The following is a 20,095-nucleotide window of genomic DNA, read 5'->3' as shown; positions in this document are numbered from 1 at the left end:
TAAATGGCAATGCCTTTTATTCATTTGCTTTTAAAACCTGCAATCGGTGCATAGGCACGCACTTTGAACTTATAGTCCTTGCTTACGATGAGTAAGGCTGGCAGTAAAAGAGACTGCCAGACTTGCTTCTCATAAGCATGGACTATAAGTACAAATCGCTTGTTTACGCATCAATGCAAATGAATAATAGGCATTGTCGTTTACAATGCCAATAGCTCAAACTTTAATAATACGAGACCTGGAACATGAGGGACTATTTTATTTCTGAAAAGTATATGCCACCCCATGTTAAAATCTCTCTCCTTAGTGCATTATATACACAAAGGAATCCTTATTTTAATTGTTTTGCACTGCAGCAAGTATTTTGTATTGCTATCATCAGTGCTCAAGTGTGAGTGCCAAACCTATTGGCTTTACAAATGTTTGGTGCACAGTGAAAGCATGAGAGAGAGAATGAGGTAAAATTAGTGTGTGCCACAAATGTCTCACGAGTGTCTAGCTTGTAACGGTATCTGGCCGTATCAGAGGCTTAAAATTAAGGACTGTAAATTAAAGGCACAGGCCCTGTAGAGTCCCGGGGAAGTATGTAGTGATGCCTCCTCCACTTCGGACATCACGCTGCCCCTCCCTGTGATGCGAGGGGTCGGTGGGAGTCAGAGCTGGATTTACTAGCACTCTCAAATTCATTTCCCTAGGTGCTATGACGTCAGAGAGGGCAGAGGTGTATGGGTTCAAGGATGAGCTCCAACAAGCATGCTGAAAGCACTCCATCAGCACTCATCAAAGCTTAACATTCCACACCTGCTCTGTGCGAAGCCATGTTCTATGCAAGAAAATCTCATGCATGTTCGCAGGTAAGGTGCAGACACATGCAAGCAGACCACGGGTACATACATACATACATTCGCAGCCAAGCAGACACTGCCGGTGGAAACTGCAATCTACCACGTCCACAATGGCGGTGGAGAATGGACCAATGGCAGGGTACCGTGCAGAACAACCATTGGCAGAGATAGCGGTAGAAAGGGGCGGGACTAGACATGCAGCGCACCGGAGGCACCTGGCACCATAAGACAAGACTGAACCCCCCCCACACCAACCTCCCTGCTTATATCGCCATGCCCACAGAGGTACTCAATATATATTTTTTAGCAATTTTATGGAGCACAAACTTCACCCTAAGGTATTGGAGCGCTTTACCTGTGCACTAGTTAGTTACATTAGACAAGGTCACATTCATTTTCAGTAAGCAAAAGGAATTAAGCGATTTGCCCAAAATCCCGGGATGGTGAACACACGCCGAGACCCGAGCGTGGTCCCCAGCTCTGGCATGCACACCATAGTGAGAGAGAATCGCACAAAGTTGCCACAGAGAAAGCTGCAAAGAGACACCGTGCAGGCACGCAAAGTGGCACGCGCTCACGGAAAAGCAGCATGCACACGCACAGTATACAAGGAGAAGGGCGCATGCGCAGTGCTGCAGACACGTGAGCGGAAAGCAAATACTTGAAGCACGCTCTGCAACCCCTGACCTTAAATCATCCCAAATATGATCTCGGAGGTGGAGCAGTGCAGTCCTCGAGGCCGGGATTTCAAAGCGTGGCGGGAGGATGGGAAAGAAAGACAAAGCATGGAGAGCGAGCAGGAGGAAGACAGAGAGAGCAACGAGGAACCGAATCAACAGAGGAGGGACAACGAAGAGGGATTGAGGAGGATAGGAGCCAAGGACGGTCTGAAAAGGGTCTGAAAGAACGACGACAGAGCAAGCTGTCTTTGCCAACGTTCAAGCGGTGTGAAAGAATGATGATGATACGCAAAAAGAAAAGGGAGGTCTCTGTATGCAGGGAGGGGTTCCTTTGCCCACTGGGCAGCCGGCCAATCGCAGCGCGGTCCCAACAGGAAGTCCTGCCCCCTTCGCGGCGCGAGAGGGAATCCACTGTCCGAGGAGCCCCGAGGGCTCCTGATCGGGTCCCGGTCCTGAGATGGGGGACCGGGTGAAGAGCGGCCAGGCGCATGGGGAAGGCGGGACTCTCATGTGGTGAGAGAGCCCCGCAAAGCGCTACCGCCGCCCGAGAGGCAGAACCGCCGCCGAGCACCGCCAGAACAGGTGAGTGTGTTGAGGGAGAGGAGGGGTGAGTGGGGGTGGGGTGTACGTGCGTGTGTCTGTTGGAGTGTGTCTGTGCGTGCGTGCGCCTGTCTGCGCGTGTCTGTTTAAGGGGGGGTGCGTGTGTGTGTATGCAGTGTGTGTATGTGCGCATGCGTGAGCCTTTCTTTGCATGGGAATATGAGGTACGGCGACGTGCGCGCTCACGAGCTACAATCTCCGGCAGGAGAAGCTTGTGACAGTCTGCTGTCCACATTCCCCCAAAAGTGATTGCATAAGTTGTTGATCCATAGACAGCAAAGCTTCGCTTTGCTTTCGTCTAGGCTCGACCTAAAAAGGAGCGAAAAGGAGAGCCCAAGGAGAAAATAATCAATTAAACATCAAAATATACCAGATAATTCATAACAAATAATCAAAACTCATATCCCAGACTGCCCTTGCCACCCCAACGCAACCCAGAAAGCCACAGGCCATCAAACATCGGGAAGTTCTTTAAGGTACTCCTCGGCCTGTATTTCTGAGGTGAAAACCCGAGTCTTGCCCCTGCAGATGACCTTTAACCATGCAGGATTCATTAGGAACACCTCGCAGCCCTTCTTTTGAAATGGAGTTATCAGGAGGCGCAATCGCCACCTGCGTTCCATGGTTACGTGGCAAAAGTCTGGACGAACGAAAAATAAGTGTCCCTCTGCAGATCTCTTAGCCTCAGGACGGGCTTTTTCAAAAATGGATTGCCGTAACAGAAAATTGCCCCAAAAAATCAGAATGGCCCTTGGTTTGGCTTCAGGATCCGGATTTTTTTTGTCAACGTGAAAGGAAAGCGATGTACTCTTTGAATCTCGCTTTCCCAAGACCAATGAGAGCTCAGGGAATGCTGCTTGAAACAGCTTAGTAACAAATCCTCTAATATCATGGCCCTCTGCTTTCTCCTCAATCCCTAGGAGGCGGAGGTTATTCCGACGTAGCCTATTTTCCACATTATGTCAGCTAGCTTATCGTCATTAGCTGTTGTTTTGTTGGCAGTGCTCTGAAGCCCAGACTCGAGCTAAACAATCCTTTCTTCCAAGGCTGCAGTTCTGGCTATGACTTCTGAGCAGACTTTCGTGTTCTTCCTTATGGCCGCCTGTATCTTCAAAGTCGCCAGCTGTGCTCTCTTATGCTCTTGTCTTGCCTCAGTTTCAATAGATTTGAGCATATCGTATATCAGGGTATTAGAAGGGGGTGAATGAGAATCGCCCCATGATCCCTTCTGCTCTGCTCCTCGCGACCTTGAACCTCCTGAGCCCGTTAGACTTATCGCAGCCTGTGCATAGTCCCACTGGAGGTTATTACTGGTCTCAGACCCATCACTGTGCGGGGGTGCTACCTTTGCCTTGCTGCGGCTATGTCAGGTGTGTTCTTTTTTAGTGTGTCAGCAGTTTTAGGGGGGCTACCATCCTCCTCATCTGAGGTGAGGCTACTGCTCTCAGAATTTGCAATGTAGTAGATATCCGACTCTTCAGCCAGAGAGAAAAAACTATCCCCACTAACGTGGTGCGGGAAGGAGTGGCACTCTGGTGTGGTTGCCAGCTGAAGAGGTTTATAACCGCACTCCCATTAATAGACCCCTCCATCTCTTCAACATTACCGACTTCTTGAGGTCTAGCCACAGAGGACTCTCCCACTAACAGTGATAAAGACCCACTTTCGAGGCCGCCACTCTGCTCTTTTCCCTCACCTCCAGAATTCTCGTATCCCCCGCCCCCTGCTTCCAGCAGCCCAGTTGCACGCTGATCCCTGACGACATCCTTAGCGCTCCCACAGACCGGAGAATTTTGCGCAAGAGCTGGTGTAGAGTTTTTACCCGCAGCGATCTTCCCCTCGGTCTTTCCAACAAACATTGCAGGGACAGCACTACTTTCGCCTGTCCCGCCCCCTCCGGTGCAACTGCCATAGCCCCTGGTGGTACTGCCACAGGCCCCAGTTTCCCATAAACTTTTGTGCAAGCAATGCCATTCTCCTTAGAGCCTGAAGTAGGAGGAGGTTTCCCTTTGATTACCCCCGCTTTCTTTGCACTCACCGCCATAGCTCGAGGAGCAGTTTTTTTCCAATCTGTCCTGTTTACCCAACCTCTCCGTTTTCTCTCCCGTGGGTTGTCGTTTCTTAGTCCCGATGGCTGGTGCTTCACCCGCGGGTTTTAACACAGTTGTGGGACCGTTCCTGTTTTTCCGCAGTGGCATTGGGCCGTGCTGGACGCCGGCTGACTCGACGCAGCTTCTCTGGGCTTTCTCAGCCAACCACGCCCGCCAGGCTCCCAGGTGTGCGCGGCTCCGAAGGGGGTTGATAGCAAGCCGCGCGGACCGCAACCACAGCCTCGGGGTCTCCCACTCTCTCAGCATCAATTCTCCTTCGCCAAAACACCGACTTTTACTGGCCGTTTCCTTACACGTCCGGATATCGTTGTCATCCGCCTGCTGCTCCTTTTCTCCACAGACTTCTCCTTAACGTCTACAAACCATCAGCATTCCCAGGTAAGACAGGGAGTGACGCTCACCCGACTCAAGCGGCCGCCATCTTGCCCCTGACCCAGTTTGCAGTCCTTGAGCGATTCCTAACGTTTTGTAGGTGTTCCTGTAAGAGTCTGATTTTCGGCTCCGAAGGGCGGTGATAGCAAGCCGCGCGGACCGCAACCACAGCCTCGGGGTCTCCCACTCTCTCAGCATCAATTCTCCTTCGCCAAAACACCGACTTTTGCTGGCCGTTTCCTTACACGTCCGGATATCGTTGTCATCCGCCCGCTGCTCCTTTTCTCCACAGACTTCTCCTTAACGTCTACAAACCCTCAGAATTCCGAGGTAAGACAGGGAGTGACGCTCACTCGACTCAAGCGGCCGCCATCTTGCCCCCGACCCAGTTTGCAGCCCTTGAACGATTCCTAACGTTTTGTAGCTGTTCCTGTAAGAGTCTGATTTTCAGGTCCGCAAGAGGGCTCATATTGATCACTGAGGACATGATGTCCAGAAGCTAATTGAACCGACGCACTGATATATATATATCTCAACATTATTAATTAAGTATGAGACCCAGTTCCTACAGCGTTAGCTGTTCGGCTTAGGGATAGAAAGTCTTTGTCTTGGACAGTATCGTGTGTTGCGTCCTAGGAACAGAATCTTCTTAGATGGAGGAGTTGATGATCTTTGATAATTCACAAGGAGAACTGGTTTCTGAAACAACTTTAGGCAAGCTTCTGTGGCTGTGGACTATTAAAATGCCTTTGATACTTTTATAAACCACTTGCTGAAGTAGGGGAAAACCGGATAACCCTCTGTCTTGAAAAAAACTGCCACAGGGTAATGCAGTAGGTAAAATGCAGAAGTTGATCTGAAGCCAAATGAAAGTACTTTGCTGAAAATGTACTCCTTTCGTTATGGAACCTTTGGTTAGCGTAGCTATCAGTCCCTTTCGAAGCAGATAAGGGGGGCCCTCATTTTGGGGGAGTAGTGGGCGGAATCTTGGTGAACTCTGACGTCTGACCATATGTTTTGAGAGCCAGGACTTATTTGTCTGAAACTATTTTCCGACATCGATGACAACATTTTGGAACTGTTATTCGCACAGGATTGCGTAAGCAGCACTATAATTTTATCATTGTTGGTAAGCTTGTGTAAGTGCTACTGATAGCGTAAAGTCTGATACCTTTGGCATCCTCCTCGATACTGATGAGTATCTCTATCACAAGTGTCTCTAAAGGGTGCTTCTTTTGCAATTGAATGTGCCAAAACAACTTGTGGTGTCAGAATCAGCCTCGACTGCTTGCAAGGCGTCATCAATGTGCTTGGCAAACAGAGCATCTCCATGGTATGAGAAAAATATTAGATATATTTGCACCTCAGGTTCTATATGCAGTGACCTTGACCAACATTGGCGTCTAAGGACCACTGACCCTACCAGTTTTGAGATACCTATTGAGGCTATATCTATAGCGCAATCTAGGTTTACTTTTGAGGAAGTTTCAACCCCTACATAATTATTTTTAAAAAAAATCATTTCTGCCCCATCTGTCTTCCGGCAGAAATTCTATGTATGTGGCAATGTCTGACATACTGAAGGAGGCTAAGCGACCTTCCACTAGGAATTCCTATGCTTACAAGTGGAAGAGATTCTGCATTTGGTGCAAGTCCAAGAACTATGATCCAACGACATGTAAGGAAGATGTCATCCTTCCGTATCTTCTACATTTGGCGCAGTCTGGCCTTAATTTCCATTCCATTAAGGTCCATCTCGCTGCGCTGACTGCCTACAGGAAATGCCCTTCACAGACTTCCTTCTTCCAGATCCCTGTGATCAAGGACTTTTTAGAAGGCTTGAAGAAAGTGTTCCCTCCTGTCCGGCTTCCTTCGCCTTCATGGGAATTGAATGTGGTGCTGTCCAGATTGATAAAGGAGCCTTTTGAACCTATTCATAAGGCTTCGTTGCAGCACCTGTCCTGGAAGGCGGCGTTCCTTGTGGCCATCACATCGGCCCGCAGGGTGAGTGAAATTCAGGCGTTGTGTTGCCAAGAACCTTATACTGTATTTCATGCTGCTAAGGTTGTTATGCGTACTCACTCTAAATTTCTTCCAAAGGTTATCTCTGATTTCCATGTTAACCAGACCATAACTTTACCTACGTTTTTTCAGAATCCTTCATCTCCAGCGGAAAGGTCTCTGCATTTCCTGGATGTGAGGAGGGTGTTGAAATTGTATCTGGATAAAACCAAGGATATTCGTAGGTCAGACCAATTGTTTATCAATTATGGATCAGTCAGGACCGGTCTTGCTACCTCAAAACAGTCCATCTCTAGGTGGATTGTGTCCTGTATACAATTGTGTTACCAAAAGGCTAATAAGACCTTAGGGGGTAAACCTAAGGCTCATTCCACCAGGGGCAAAGCTGCCACGACTGCTTTGCTGCGTAATGTTCCAATTGCAGAAATCTGCAAGGCGGCCACTTGGAAGTCGTTCCATACCTTTGCTAAGCATTACTGTCTGGACACGGATGCCAGGACAGACGCTCAGGTTGGGCAGGCTTCGCTGCGAAATCTGTTCGCACAGTAGTGGTGTTATTTCTCTTTTCTCCACCGCCGCTTTGGTGTGGGGATGGGCTTGCCATTCTATTCACTAGATTATGACTATAGACAGAGATCCCCTACTAAAGAAGGAGTAGTTTCTGTCCTATAACTCCAGTTCTGTAGTAGGGGTATCTCTGTTATAGTCATAAGCGCCCTTCCTCCTCCCCGGTGGAGACAGATATTCATGTAAGGAATACTACAGGTCTGGCGTGTTACGCCTTCGAAAAGAACTGAAAGTAAAAGGGACCTGCTGTGCATTCTGGGATACTGAGAGAGTTCTGGAAAGTTCTCTTAAAGGCACAGTCTCCTGTTCTGAGCCACATAATGGCAGCCTATGGGGCTTGTCTGTCCACTCCTTTCTCTCTATCATTCCAGAGGCTTTAACTGGTAGGGGAAGGTTTTTCTCTGTGGAGAACACTGGACAGGCTGTGCTGTTTGTGTTTTTTTTGGTGGAATTTCTAGTTGAAGTACTGGACAGTGTAGCCTGTGGATATAGGCTGCATTATCTGTCTTTAAATTCTCTCTTAAGTGTATGTGCAGGTCTGCATTTATTGACAATTTAAGAGATTATTTTTGATTGCTCCGGGGTCCACGCACATGGGCGGGACTATTCACTAGATTATGACTATACACAGAGATCCCCTACTACAGAAGCAATCTTACAACCGTCGTACACGATGCCATCATAGACGAGGCCATTATTGGTGAGACAGTAATAGTTGGAATGGAATTTTGTTATAGACTCCTCATTGTCAGGTTATGAGGATTGTAGGAGAGTAGGGTCTGCAATCCCATGGTCACCCCAGATTTTTGCTTTTTGCTTCACTGGTTTACGACTTTCCCTGGCTGTGGGCCTGCTAATCAGACCCACAGCCTAGCTGTTCTCTCTTAATTGACATCCATGTACTTTAGGTGCATCTACCAATTGGTATTGGGTCACTCTTGTAAGTCCTTATACAGTGTACCATAGGTACCCAGTGCATAAGTGAACCCAAGGCCAACCAGGGGCTGCAGCATGTATTATACCACCCCTGGCTGGCCATCCAAATCTGACAACTGGCTGATCAATCAGCTGGGGCAAGGTGGTGTAATCACCCTTTGCTTAAGATATAGCATACCTATATCTAAACCTAAAATGGACACATATCCTCCTATAAGTCACTCCTATGGCAGGCCTTAACAATCCTAGAGGCAGAGTGCTTGGAATTATGTGAGATGGGGAACCAAGTCCTTTAGCTGTTTCCATGATAACGCTATACCATATACTCTTAAGTGCATTAAAATCTTTGCGGTTATTGCTAACTTTGGCATAGCATTATCAAAACATGTCGAGTAAGGTGTTGCGGACCATCATGCTCTGCGAGGAGCCAACGCCCACATGGGCGGGACTCTGATGTGAAATAAAACAGTGCACTAACTGCCTTGCGCCGCTTGGACCAGTAGGCCTATGAAAAAGTGCTTGAATGTACGAAACGCGTCGGCGATCTGAACAATTTGAATGCGAGGTTTCATTCCATCTGTGCTGCAACTTCCTGACAATAAACGCAATGAAACCTACCTTTGTGTGGCTTTTCCGAGGGGGCAACTCTTCCGTGTGTGTGATGAATTTACGGCTGGCCCAGCCGTGGAAAAGCCCAGCTGCATGAAAGCGGCCCGATGGTGTCCTCAACAAACAAACACCGTGATGGAAAGGAGGCTGTTTTGGGAAGATGTTACTGGCAGCGCAGAGTGAGTGTGAAACTTGGCATACCCACTGGGGTTTTAATCTATGTTGAATATGGCAACACAGGGTGCACCTCACTGGAGGAATACAAGTGTGCACTACGGAGACCATCATGCTCTGCGAGGAGCCAACGCCCACATGGGCGGGACTCTGATGTGAAATAAAACAGTGCACTAACTGCCTTACGCCGCTTGGACCAGTAAGCCTATGAAAAAGTGCTTGAATGCACGAAACGCGTCGGCGATCTGAACAATTTGAATGCGAGGTTTCTTTCCATCTGTGCTGCAACTTCCTGACAATAAACGCAATGAAACCTACCTGTGTGTGGCTTTTCCGAGGGGGCAACTCTTCCGTGTGTGTGATATGTGATATATATATATATATATATACCTGTTATTTTTCTGAAGTGATCTAAAGTTTATTCTTGAGTGTGTGTGTCTCACTTATTGAGTGTGTGTTCAACAAATGCTCAACACTCAATGTAAAATGAAAAGAACACAACGGCGGACCTTCCAATCTGAACCTCACGCTAGTTTTGTCTATCCGAGAGTCCTGAGCTCAATAGCTCCAGCACCTGCCGCTGCGCGGTGCCCTGTGTTCCAGATCTTTAGTCAATAAAGCAAACTGAGGTGCACCAGGTAAGGAAGTCCAGTCAATTTTGTTTTCCAAAACCTTTATTCATACTTATTTCATGGATTGTAATTCCTTATTTACACATACTGCTCAGCCAACACATTTTGTTCCAAACAGTAGGAACTTCATCAGGGCTTAATCATTTGCGTCAGTAAGTACAATCTCAACAAAGAACTCAATATCCTTATTCCAGCTGTGTGTGCTGGTAGATTAGGGATTTCCCAAGGTATCACCGTGCCCGTTTCCTAATACCCTGATGAGCATCTTGCTTCTTGCTTAAATGTATTGGTATGCTTAACACTACCCTCTGATAAGCCTAAAATGCTCGCCCACAGTACGACAAAAGAGAGCATTTGGGATTAATAATTTAACCCCTTTTAGGCAATAAGGGTCATATGGACTTTCTACATAGTGCACATCGTTTTGGTACCAATCGAGCCAGTAAATCACTCAAAACTATTTCTCAACAGCCTAAAACAAAATGTCCAGGTCTCCTGAAGAGAGTAGCAACTACACACTACAGAAGAGAAACGAAGGACAGAACACAGGCTCAGAGGGAGATGGGGCAACTATTTACCTTCCAGTGTTTAGCTTCAAAGCGCTTATTGTGATAGGGCACCGGCTTGTGTACCAACATCAGAGGACCAGTAGAAAGTAAGGAGTCAGGATGTAAGAATAAGTCATTACTCAGTTTAGGGTTCCACTCAAACAATCAAAGACAGTAAAACAATGATTTAAGAATGTAGCTTTATTTAAAAATATATATATATATATATTTACATATTGACGTGTTCCATGATCTGCTTAAACGCAGATGTGTTTATAAGGGTAGGAAATATGATGAAGATCCCATGACACTCTTGTGATCACCAAAATTGATACTACAACAAGTAGTAAGCATTGTCTATCAATTGGAGAATGGCTAATAAGTGTCCTATTGTGAACACTACAAGGCATTTGTATTCTTTGATGAAGCCTATCTATTTCTAGACAGTGCAAAAACAATGATGATTGTATGCATTGTGGTATCTCAGATGTTTGCTGCGACTTTGGCAGTTGCAGGTTTAGGAAACTCAAGAAGATTCAAGACAAAAGAGAGAAATCCAAAACATCAGCCTCTCTCAATGGCTTTTACTTGTCCATCGATTAGCGTGTGGCTCCAAGTTCATACATAACTAGTAAAGTACAGAATGTTCAGAGTCCTCCAGTGTAGCACAATATCTCCCTTGAAAAGGCGTTGTAAAATAAGGCTTTCTTATAATAAGTGTCTGTGAAAGTATGGAAAACAACCAGGTAGAGCAAATGCTCAGAAATCCAGACGCAAAATTTTTTTTTTGCAAAAACGAAAACAAGAGGACTCTAAATACATAATCAACAAATGAAAGTGCTGCAAACTGAGGGAAGAAACAGTTTGTTGTTCATCTTCAAAAACCTCATGCTCTGGAAGGCGTGAAGCTGCTTTTTTGACAACTGGGACTTGAAATTGAAGATTATAATTCAATTTCCTTGTTTCAAAGCCACACAAAATCACTATAGAGGATCCAAAACGGAGCAGTTCAAGGTTCCAAGATGGTAGTAATAAATGATTTTCAGAAGACACAGAGTCAGGACTCAAAGCTGCAGAAAGTGCCCCCCAATAAATCACTGGCCTGGAGGCAGTTTTTATGTCCTACAATTCATTCAGCAATCTGTACCCTCAGCCCTTGAAATGTCAATCCCAAACGCCTTGGAGACTCTACACTTGAAACAGAATTCATACTATTGGGAGGAAAGCTGAAAGCTGATGGGGAGTAGTCGATCAGAGGCTCATGTTCACTCCACTACCTACTACATGAAGCCAAATCCTAAAATGTGGTATTACTCAAGGTGTTTACTCCCCATCTCACTCCTTCACCCAAACGTTGTTGCTTCGAAGTGATAGCATGCATGGTAGTATCATGTTAGTCAGTTTCATTGAATCTCGTCACCATCGTTTTGTGCAAGGCTTCCTTGAATGACTCTGCTGGTGTTCCACCGTATGTACTTCCACGGGCCCCAAGACCTGACCCCCTCACTCTTGATTGAGCCTGAGAGGAAAATAAATTAGAAAATCAGGTCACAGGCAAAGGGGGCAAGAAGAACATACAAGAGAACATGAACAGTGAACCAGACATGAAAAGCAAGAACTTTCAAACAGAAAATGCAGAAATGAAACAAAACGGGATCACTGAAGGCTAGAAATCCGCATACATGCTTTCAAAGATTTATAAAAACTAAACAAACGCAGGAAACTAGTCTACTCAGACATCAAGGTTAATATTCTCCTAGGTTCCTAGATCTAAATTAGTCTCTTTGAAAGGGCCTGCAGTACAGGAACTAAAAGAGACCATCATCCCAGCCTTAAAACTCTGCAATGGAAAGAACAAATCAGCCTGCTAGGTAGGATATCTCACGGACCAGGAGCAAGATCATGCAACCAGCAATTACATTTAAGACTGTTTCTACTTGGCAGAAGGAGGCTAACAGACCTACCACTTTAAAAGGGGGAAAGTAAGGTTTGGTAGTGAGAGAGGGGGGGACACATTTCTTCACTCCCTCAATAATGGATCTTCTTTCATCTGACTCATCCAGTAAAGGCAAAACTCGGAGCTCCATGGAGGGCAACTGGGAATACATTAACTATCTGCACTTAGCTACCTCTGCGAAGTACTTCTGCTTACAAACAAAAATGATTTAACTAAGTGCTTAGAAGTATCCTTCAAGTTGCGAGTATATGCACATGGTGACCTATAAAATCTGATTTTAGTCCTGTGTTATTACTTTTAGAACTAAGAGTGAGCAAGCAATACTTGATTTATGTGAGTGCTCAAATCACCACATGCCAGTGGTGATTAGATCTGCACTCACACGCATCAACCATTCATTATCAAGAAACTCTGGGGGGCTTCTATACATCTTCAAATGAAGAGCTGCCTTCACAACTAAAGGAACGTTCCACATACCAATCGTTACTGGAGGTTCAGCAGATTTACATCAATGAGCACATTTTCTGTTTATCCGCAAGACCCAACTTATCGAAATGTCGAAAATACTTTCAAAATGCATTGTTTGTTTATTTCTAATCTTAAGTCATATATGACAACTGCTTTCTAGCTGTGCAATCGTTATATTTCTTTGAGGCGCCTTCATTAGGATCATAGGTTGTCTATGATCTATTCGCTTTTAATACAAAATGGTTGATAGAACAATTGCATGTTAGAAGTTGTACATCCTGCAACACAGATAAATGGACTGTCTACACGACTCATTTCACATCATTCTGATGGTGGTTACCCAATTTTTTCTCTCACCTACAGAGTTCAACCTACGTTCAGAATTACCTTCATTGTGCAAATGTCAGCATTTTGTTATGGGTAACCCCTTATGCCAAGAACTGCACACAATATTGCAGAATTTTGCCACTGATCAATCCATATACCATGGTTGGCATGTATATCAATAATTACCTGCGGTATACCAGCAGAAGCATATTCTCATTGCTTTGTTTCCAACCCATCCCCCCCTTGGCCCCAAGATACCATGGCTGCTCTCCAGAAAGCAAAGAATTACCTCAAGTATTTCATAGCCAGCATTTGATAAAGGCTTGATTCACCTACCTGCGCCCAAATATGCATGGCTGCCCTCGGAGGTAAATAATTGCCTTCAGTATGCCAGCAGCAGCATTTTGCCATGGTTGTCCACTTATGGCAAGTATTACTTCCCGCATTTCATGACCTGAATTTTGCCTTGGCTGCCTTCCATTATGCCAAGAATTACCTTCAATGCCCCAGCATTTTGCCACAGGTGCCCCAGTGTCAAGTATTTCATCCAGTACGCAAGCACCAACATTTTCCACACCGGCCTGCATGACCAGAATAACCTCTAGTATGTCAACGTCGGAATTTTGCAAGGGTAACCTTCCTTGTGCCTAGAATTATCACCAATATTCTAGAGGCAGCTTGTGATCTTGGGAACCACCATAAGTCCAGAATTATAGGGAGTATGCCACAGCCAGTAGCAGACTTGCAATTATAAAAAAAAAACACTCTTACTCCCTCTCTCATACTTTCTCTCACGGTCTTCCTCTACACTCTAGCACACACTTTCACTTACTTATTCTCTCTCATACTCATTTCCACTCATTGTCAATCACACACAAACTTACTCCTACTCACGCTTCCCTCATTTACAAGGAATATGCTACTTACCAGTATGCACCTGTTCTTGGAATGTAGGGCTGCTTACATTCATATCTGTGCATAGATCGCCGCCTTGAGTTGGGTCCGGATGATTGCACTTTGTTGTCCTGGAAGAGTCTTCTAAGTATCACAAGATAGGCGACTACTCCCCTGGACTACAGTGCGCATGGTCATCTTCTCCATCCTCAAATTGTTTTTCGCTATTGAGGCAGAGATGGAGTATAGAAAAGTAAGAGATGTCGATGTAAATGTGTGTAGAGAGGTACTGCAGCTGTGACAGGCACCGGGGAGGAGGGTGGGCGATATGAATGTCAGCAGCCCTACATGCCAAGAACAGATGCATACTGGTAAGTAGCATATTCCGTTCGAGGCATGTGGGCTGCTGAATTCATATCTGTGCATAGACTGTATAGCAGTATCTCCTCTAGCGGTGGTCACCTGTACCAGCTGCAGCAGTTTGGAAAAGAGTTTTAAGGACAGCCTGGCCTACAGCAGCTTGCTGCTTTGATTGCAAATCTACACAGTAGTGTTTAGTGAAAGTGTGTATGGTAGACCATGTAGCTGCTTTACATATCTCTTCTAGGGGAATGTTTCCCAGGAATGCTATGGATGCCCCCATTTTGCGCGTTGAAAGTGCTTTTGGGGAACTGTTAGAGTGCGTGTAGCTTTTTGGTAGCATATCATTGCATTTAACTATCCATCTGGCTATTCCGGATTTTGAGATGGGATTACCTCTATGTTGTGGTGCAAAAGCAACGAATAGTGGCTTTGTTTTTCTGAATGATTTGGTTCTGTCGACATAATATAGCAGAGCCCTTTTTACATCTAGTGTGTGTAGTGCTCTCTCAGCCACTGACTGCGGGTTTTGGAAGAAAACTGGCAATTCTATGGACTGATTGATATGGAAAGTGGATATTACCTTTGGCATAAACTTAGGGTTAGTACGAAGCACTACCTTATTGTTCTGTATTTGCATGAAAGGTTCTTGAATGGTTAATGCTTGTAGCTCACTTACTCTTCTAAGGGAGGTAATGGCAATCAAAAATGCCACCTTCCAAGTTAGAAATTGTAATTCACATGAATGTAGTGGTTCAAACGGAGGTCCCATAAGTCTGGTAAGTACTATATTTAAGTTCCAGACTGGTGAAGGTGGGTGCTTTGGAGGGATTATTCTTTTTAGTCCTTCCATAAAAGCTTTGATTGGGGGTACTTTAAACAAAGACATGTGTGTTGTCTATTTTGGAGGTACGCTGCAATAGCAGCAAGATGTTCCAGACTGGTGAAGGTGGGTGCTTTGGAGGGATTATTCTTTTTAGTCCTTCCATAAAAGCTTTGATTGGGGGTACTTTAAACAAAGACATGTGTTGTCTATTTTGGAGGTACGCTGCAATAGCAGCAAGATGTAATCTTATAGAAGAGTATGCCAAATTCCATCTTTGAAGATGCAATAAGTAACAGATAATGTTTTGGATGGAAGCATCTAATGGGCTGATTTGGTTATTTTTGCAATAAATTACAAATCTCTTCCAATTAGCTGTATAGCATGCTCTAGTAGTTGGACGTCTTGCTTCATTGATAATGTTCATGCAATCAGGGGGCAAATTAAGGTACCCAAACTCTAAGACTTCAGGAGCCAAATCGCTAGGTTCATCTGATTGGGATCTGGGTGCCTGATTTCTCCATGGTTCTGAGTTAAAAGATGTGGCGAGAGGCGCGGTCTTTGGTGAGGAACTACTGAAAGTTCTAGGAACGTTGTGTACCATGGTTGTCTTGCCCATGTGGGAGCAACCAGGATCATTGCGAGTGACTGCTGTTGTAGTTTGCGTGCCATCAGTGGGGCTGGTGGAAAAGCGTACGCAAATCTGCCTGACCAGTTCATCCATATCGCATTGCCCTGTGACAACGGATGTGGGAACCTGGCGGCAAAGTACTGGCATTTTGAGTTTTCGTTTATGCCCCCATTGCTGAAAGAATGGTTTGAGAACCGGAGGGTGAATCTCCCATTCGTGTAGCTGTTGGCTGTGCCTGCTTAGCAGATATGCTACTGGATAGTCTTTCCCTGGTAGGTGTTCTGCTAGGTTGTTTTTTGGAATTGCCCATCTCCATATGCTCTGTGCTAGGTGAGATAGCTGTGGAGAGTGTGTCCCTCCCTGCATTTTTATGTAATACATGGCAGTCATGTTGTGTGTCCGGACCAACACAGTCTTGTTGTACAAGTACTTCTGAAAAGCTTTCAGTGCTAGAAATACTGCGAGCAACTCTAAGTGGTTGATGTGCAGTGTTTTTTGCTTGATTGTCCAGAGCCCTTGAAATGAAATAGGTAGGCTTCCCAACCTGTCAGTGATGCGTCCGCTGTTCTTACTACTTGTGGAACCGGCTCTTGGAACAGTCGCCCCTTGGAAAGGTTTTGTGGGTTCCACCACTGCAGAGAGTTGCAAGTGCGGCTGTCCACCAACACTAGGTCTTTTAATTGTCCTTGAGCTTGGTTCCACTGCCTTGCCAGGCATTCTTGCAGTGGACGCATTTGAAGGCTGGAATGAGGGACAATGAATATACAAGAGGCCATCATGCCTATTTATTTATTTATTTTAAAGTTTTATATAGCGCGAACAAGATCTTTGCAGATATCAGAGCGCTTTATAGAAACAGTAGGTAGGATAAACAAACTGTTGAAATCAGTATAAAATTCGGAAGTGCGTGAATTGCGAGATAGGGTAGCAAACGCACAAGAGTATGCACACTAATAGCAATCAAGAAACAATAACATAGAAGCCGTGCAATGTCGACTCGAATACGATTATAGCACCCCAGAGGGTGAGTAACCACACTGTTGAAAGCAGAATAGTAGGCAGTAGTGAGTGGATTGCAAGTTAGTAAAGTACTCAAGTCATAGTGTACAGCCCTAATAAACAATCTGGAAACCAATAATATAGCATCCGTGTAATGATTTTGATCCAGTGGCAGTCATAAAAGAGTCTAACATAGATAAGCATTCAGGTAGCCGATAATATAGGAGCCATGTACTGTCATTGTTCCAGTAGCAATAGGGTTCAGGTGAACGTAGCCATAAGGATGGCTTTTACCTCTTTCTTGAAGAGTACAGAGGATGGGATAAGCCTAGTTTCTGGCGGGAGTGCATTCCAGATCCTAGGTGCCATTCCTGAGAAGGAGCGTTTGTATGTTTTTTCCTTCCGGAATCTACGAGGTTTCAGTAGGAGATTCTTTGTGCTTCTGTTGGATCTTGAGCCTCCTGATATAGTCAACTTGTGAGTGAGGTAGTTGGGTGACTTGTGGTGTATGGCCGAGTGTGTCATACAGGCAATTTTCAGCTGAACTCTGGCTTCAAAAGGCAACCAGTTCAGGGGTTTTAAGTCAGGGGATATATGCGAGTGTTTTCTTGAACCAGTGATGAGTCTCGCGGCCGCTTTCAAGGAGGCTCGTAGGGGCGCCGTTGTTGTTAGGGGGAGCCCGCTGAGAGCCACAATTCCGTAGTCTATGCGAGGAATGACTAGGGCTTGTACAACAGTTCGGAAGTCCTTGGGAGGTAGGAAGGGGTTGAGTTTTCTCAGCGTGGTGATTTGGAAGTTAGCTCCCTTAGTTGCTTTGCTAATATGCTGCTGCGTGTCAAGATTGGAGTCAAGCGTGATGCCAAGGGATTTAGCAGAGTCCACGATGGTGGGCTGGACATTTAGTGCGGTTAGATGATTGAGCCAGGTTTGGGTGATGGCCAAACCTGCATGAACACTCGAGCTGGTAAGGAGTGTTGTGCCTGAAACTTTTGAATGAGAGTCTGCATATTGGCTATCCTGGCTAGATTTGGATATGCTTTTGCTACTGAGGTATTGATTGTGGCTCCCAGATATTGCTGTATGTGGGAGGGTTGTAGATGTGATTTTAGGTAATTTATGGAAAATCCCAGACTGTGCAACAGCTGGAGTGTTTGATACGTATGGCTTGCACACTGCGCGTACGACTTGGCCTTTATTAGCCAGTCGTCGAGGTATGGGAACACGTGGATGTGTTGCCTTCTGAGGTGTGCTGCTACAACTGCTAGGCATTTTGTGAAAACTCTTGGGGCCGTAGTTACCCCGAACTTTGAATTGATAATGTTGCCCTTCTATTGTGAACCTGAGGTATTTTCTGTGAGCTGGATGTATACGTATGTGAAAGTATGCGTCTTTGAGGTCTAACGTAGCAAGGAAGTCGTTTCGCTGGAGTACCGGGAGTACTTGCTGTAGAGGGATCATATGGAAATGCTCTGAGAGTATGTATTGATTTAGCGGTCTGAGGTCTAGAACGGGTCTGAGGTCTAGAACGGGTCTGAGGGACCAATCCTTTTTGGGAATTAGGAAGTATAGAGAGTATTATCCCGTCCCTTGATGTTGAAAAGGGACTGGCTCTATGGCTCCCTTTTCTAGCATGGACGCGACCTCTTGTTGTAACAGTGTGATGTGTTCTTTGGACATAGGACGATATTTGGGTGGTATGTTGGGTGGAGTAGAAGTGAGTTCCAGGCAATAACCATACTGAATAATTTGTCTCACCCACTTGTCTGTGGTAATGGCATTCCAGACTGGTAGGAATTGCTTTATTTTGCCTCCGACCGGTGTTGGGTGGTCCAGAGGGAGTATGATAAAGTCACTGTTTGGTGGCAGTGGAGGCTCTGGTGTTATTGCCTCCACCTTCCCTGCCCTTGTTATTGTTTCCCCTATAACACCCTCTGTTGGAGCCTTTATTAAAGGTACTCTGGGTGTTACTTTTGAATGAAGAGGAAGCCTGTGATGTGCTGCCTCTTACGGAGCCTCTGTAGGAGGAGCGACGAAAGGAACCTCTGTGTTGTTGAAACTGAAGTGCGCCCATAGACTTAGCAGTTTGTTTATTTTTTTCATGTTGTCTAAGATTGAGTCTACTGCTGGACCAAACAGGAAATCTGGGTTAACTGGTTGGTTGAGGATTGTGGATTGCACCTCGTTCTTAAAACCAGAGATGCGTAACCACGCATGCCTGCATAGTAATACACTAGTATTAATGGATCTTGATGCTGTATCAGCTGCGTCAAGCGCACATTTAATGTAAGCATTAGTTATAAATTTGCCTTCCTGAATGAGGTTGTTAGCTTTAGCTTTAAAAGACTCTGGTTAAGTGTTGCAGCAGACCTTCAAGTTCGTCGTAGTTCGCTCTTTCATAGCGTGCTAATAAAGCCTGTGTGTTTGCAATCCTCCATGAATTTGCAGCTTGTGAGGCCACCCTTTTGCCTGAAGCTTCTAGGATCTTAGACTCCTTGTCAGGAGGGGAAGCATCTCCTGTTTGTGATTTGGCTTTCTTTCGGGCGTTTGCCACTACTAGCGAGTCTAAAGGCAATTGGGATATGATATAGACTGGGTCGGATGGAGCCGCCTTATATTTCTTCTCTATTCTGGGATTGAGTACATGTGCTCTGGCTGGATCTTTGAATATGTCTGGCGCATGTTTGAGTACCCCTTTTAACATAGGTACTGCCCTGATATTTTTCTCAGAAGTAGGAAAGGTGTCAGATAAAAAGTCCTTTTGTATGGGGTCAGTGTGCATGTCCACCTAGTGATATTTTGCTGCCCTATCCAGCAATTGGTTGAAAAGAATAGTGTCGTCAGTAGGCAACGGTTTTGTAGGGTATGTGGAGGTGTTTGGGATGGGCTGTGGATCATATGGATCGTTTTGGTCATCCCATGGGTTATTTTGTGTATCAGGATCTTGTGCATCTGGTTCCTGTGATTCATCAAAATCGTTATGAGGATCTACCCCCATGTTCTCTTCCTCATCATACTGTGAATGTGTTGGAGAGTAAGGCACAAAAGGCATATTAGGATAGAGAGGAGGAGGAGTGAAAGGTCTAGAGGGAGATGTCCCGAAGTCTTTTCTTTGGAGGAACAGAGGAAGGAGTGTCCGTGTCCAATGGTCTCTTTTTCCGATGATAAACTGTAACCTTTCCTGTTTGAGGGTCTATGTACAGTTTAGATTGTTCCTCACTCACTGGATCAGGATGGAAACGTTCTTCCTCAACTGTCCGTGGCCTTGGTGCCGATGTTTTTGGCTTGGTAACTAGTCTGACTTTTTGGCTCGAGAGCCTTAGGTCGAGGAGATGTGTTTGGTCGACTGTTTCCTTAGGGTCGTAGGCTTTTTTCGGTTCGACGACTGTCTTTGTCGACGTTCTTAACAGTCTTTTTTTGGTTCGGCGACCTTTTTTGGATCGACAACCTGTTTCGGATCGACCGGAGTCTTTGGTTCGATACGTTTGTCTCGTTTTTTGTGCTCGACTACCTTTTTCGACTCAATGTTTTTGTTCGAGTCAA

At 45.5% G+C, this 20,095-nt stretch overlaps 1 protein-coding gene across 1 annotated transcript in view; it reads right to left on the bottom strand.

Annotated features, from left to right (window-relative positions):
* Nucleotides 1-10,279: 10,279 nt before the first annotated feature.
* RBM10 (RNA binding motif protein 10) overlaps nt 10,280-20,095 on the bottom strand; it is a 185,696-nt gene continuing 175,880 nt past the window's right edge. The window contains exon 26 of the mRNA XM_086940312.1: nt 10,280-11,615. Within this exon, the coding sequence (XP_086796438.1) occupies nt 11,490-11,615 (126 nt within the window). The 3' untranslated portion in view covers nt 10,280-11,489. The remainder of the gene's footprint in view (nt 11,616-20,095) is intronic.

This window comes from Lissotriton vulgaris, chromosome 10, assembly GCF_964263255.1.
Source record: "Lissotriton vulgaris chromosome 10, aLisVul1.2, whole genome shotgun sequence".
Lineage (NCBI taxonomy): Eukaryota > Metazoa > Chordata > Amphibia > Caudata > Salamandridae > Lissotriton > Lissotriton vulgaris.
Note: the sequence above shows the minus strand (reverse complement) of the source record. Positions and strands in the feature narration are given on the sequence as shown.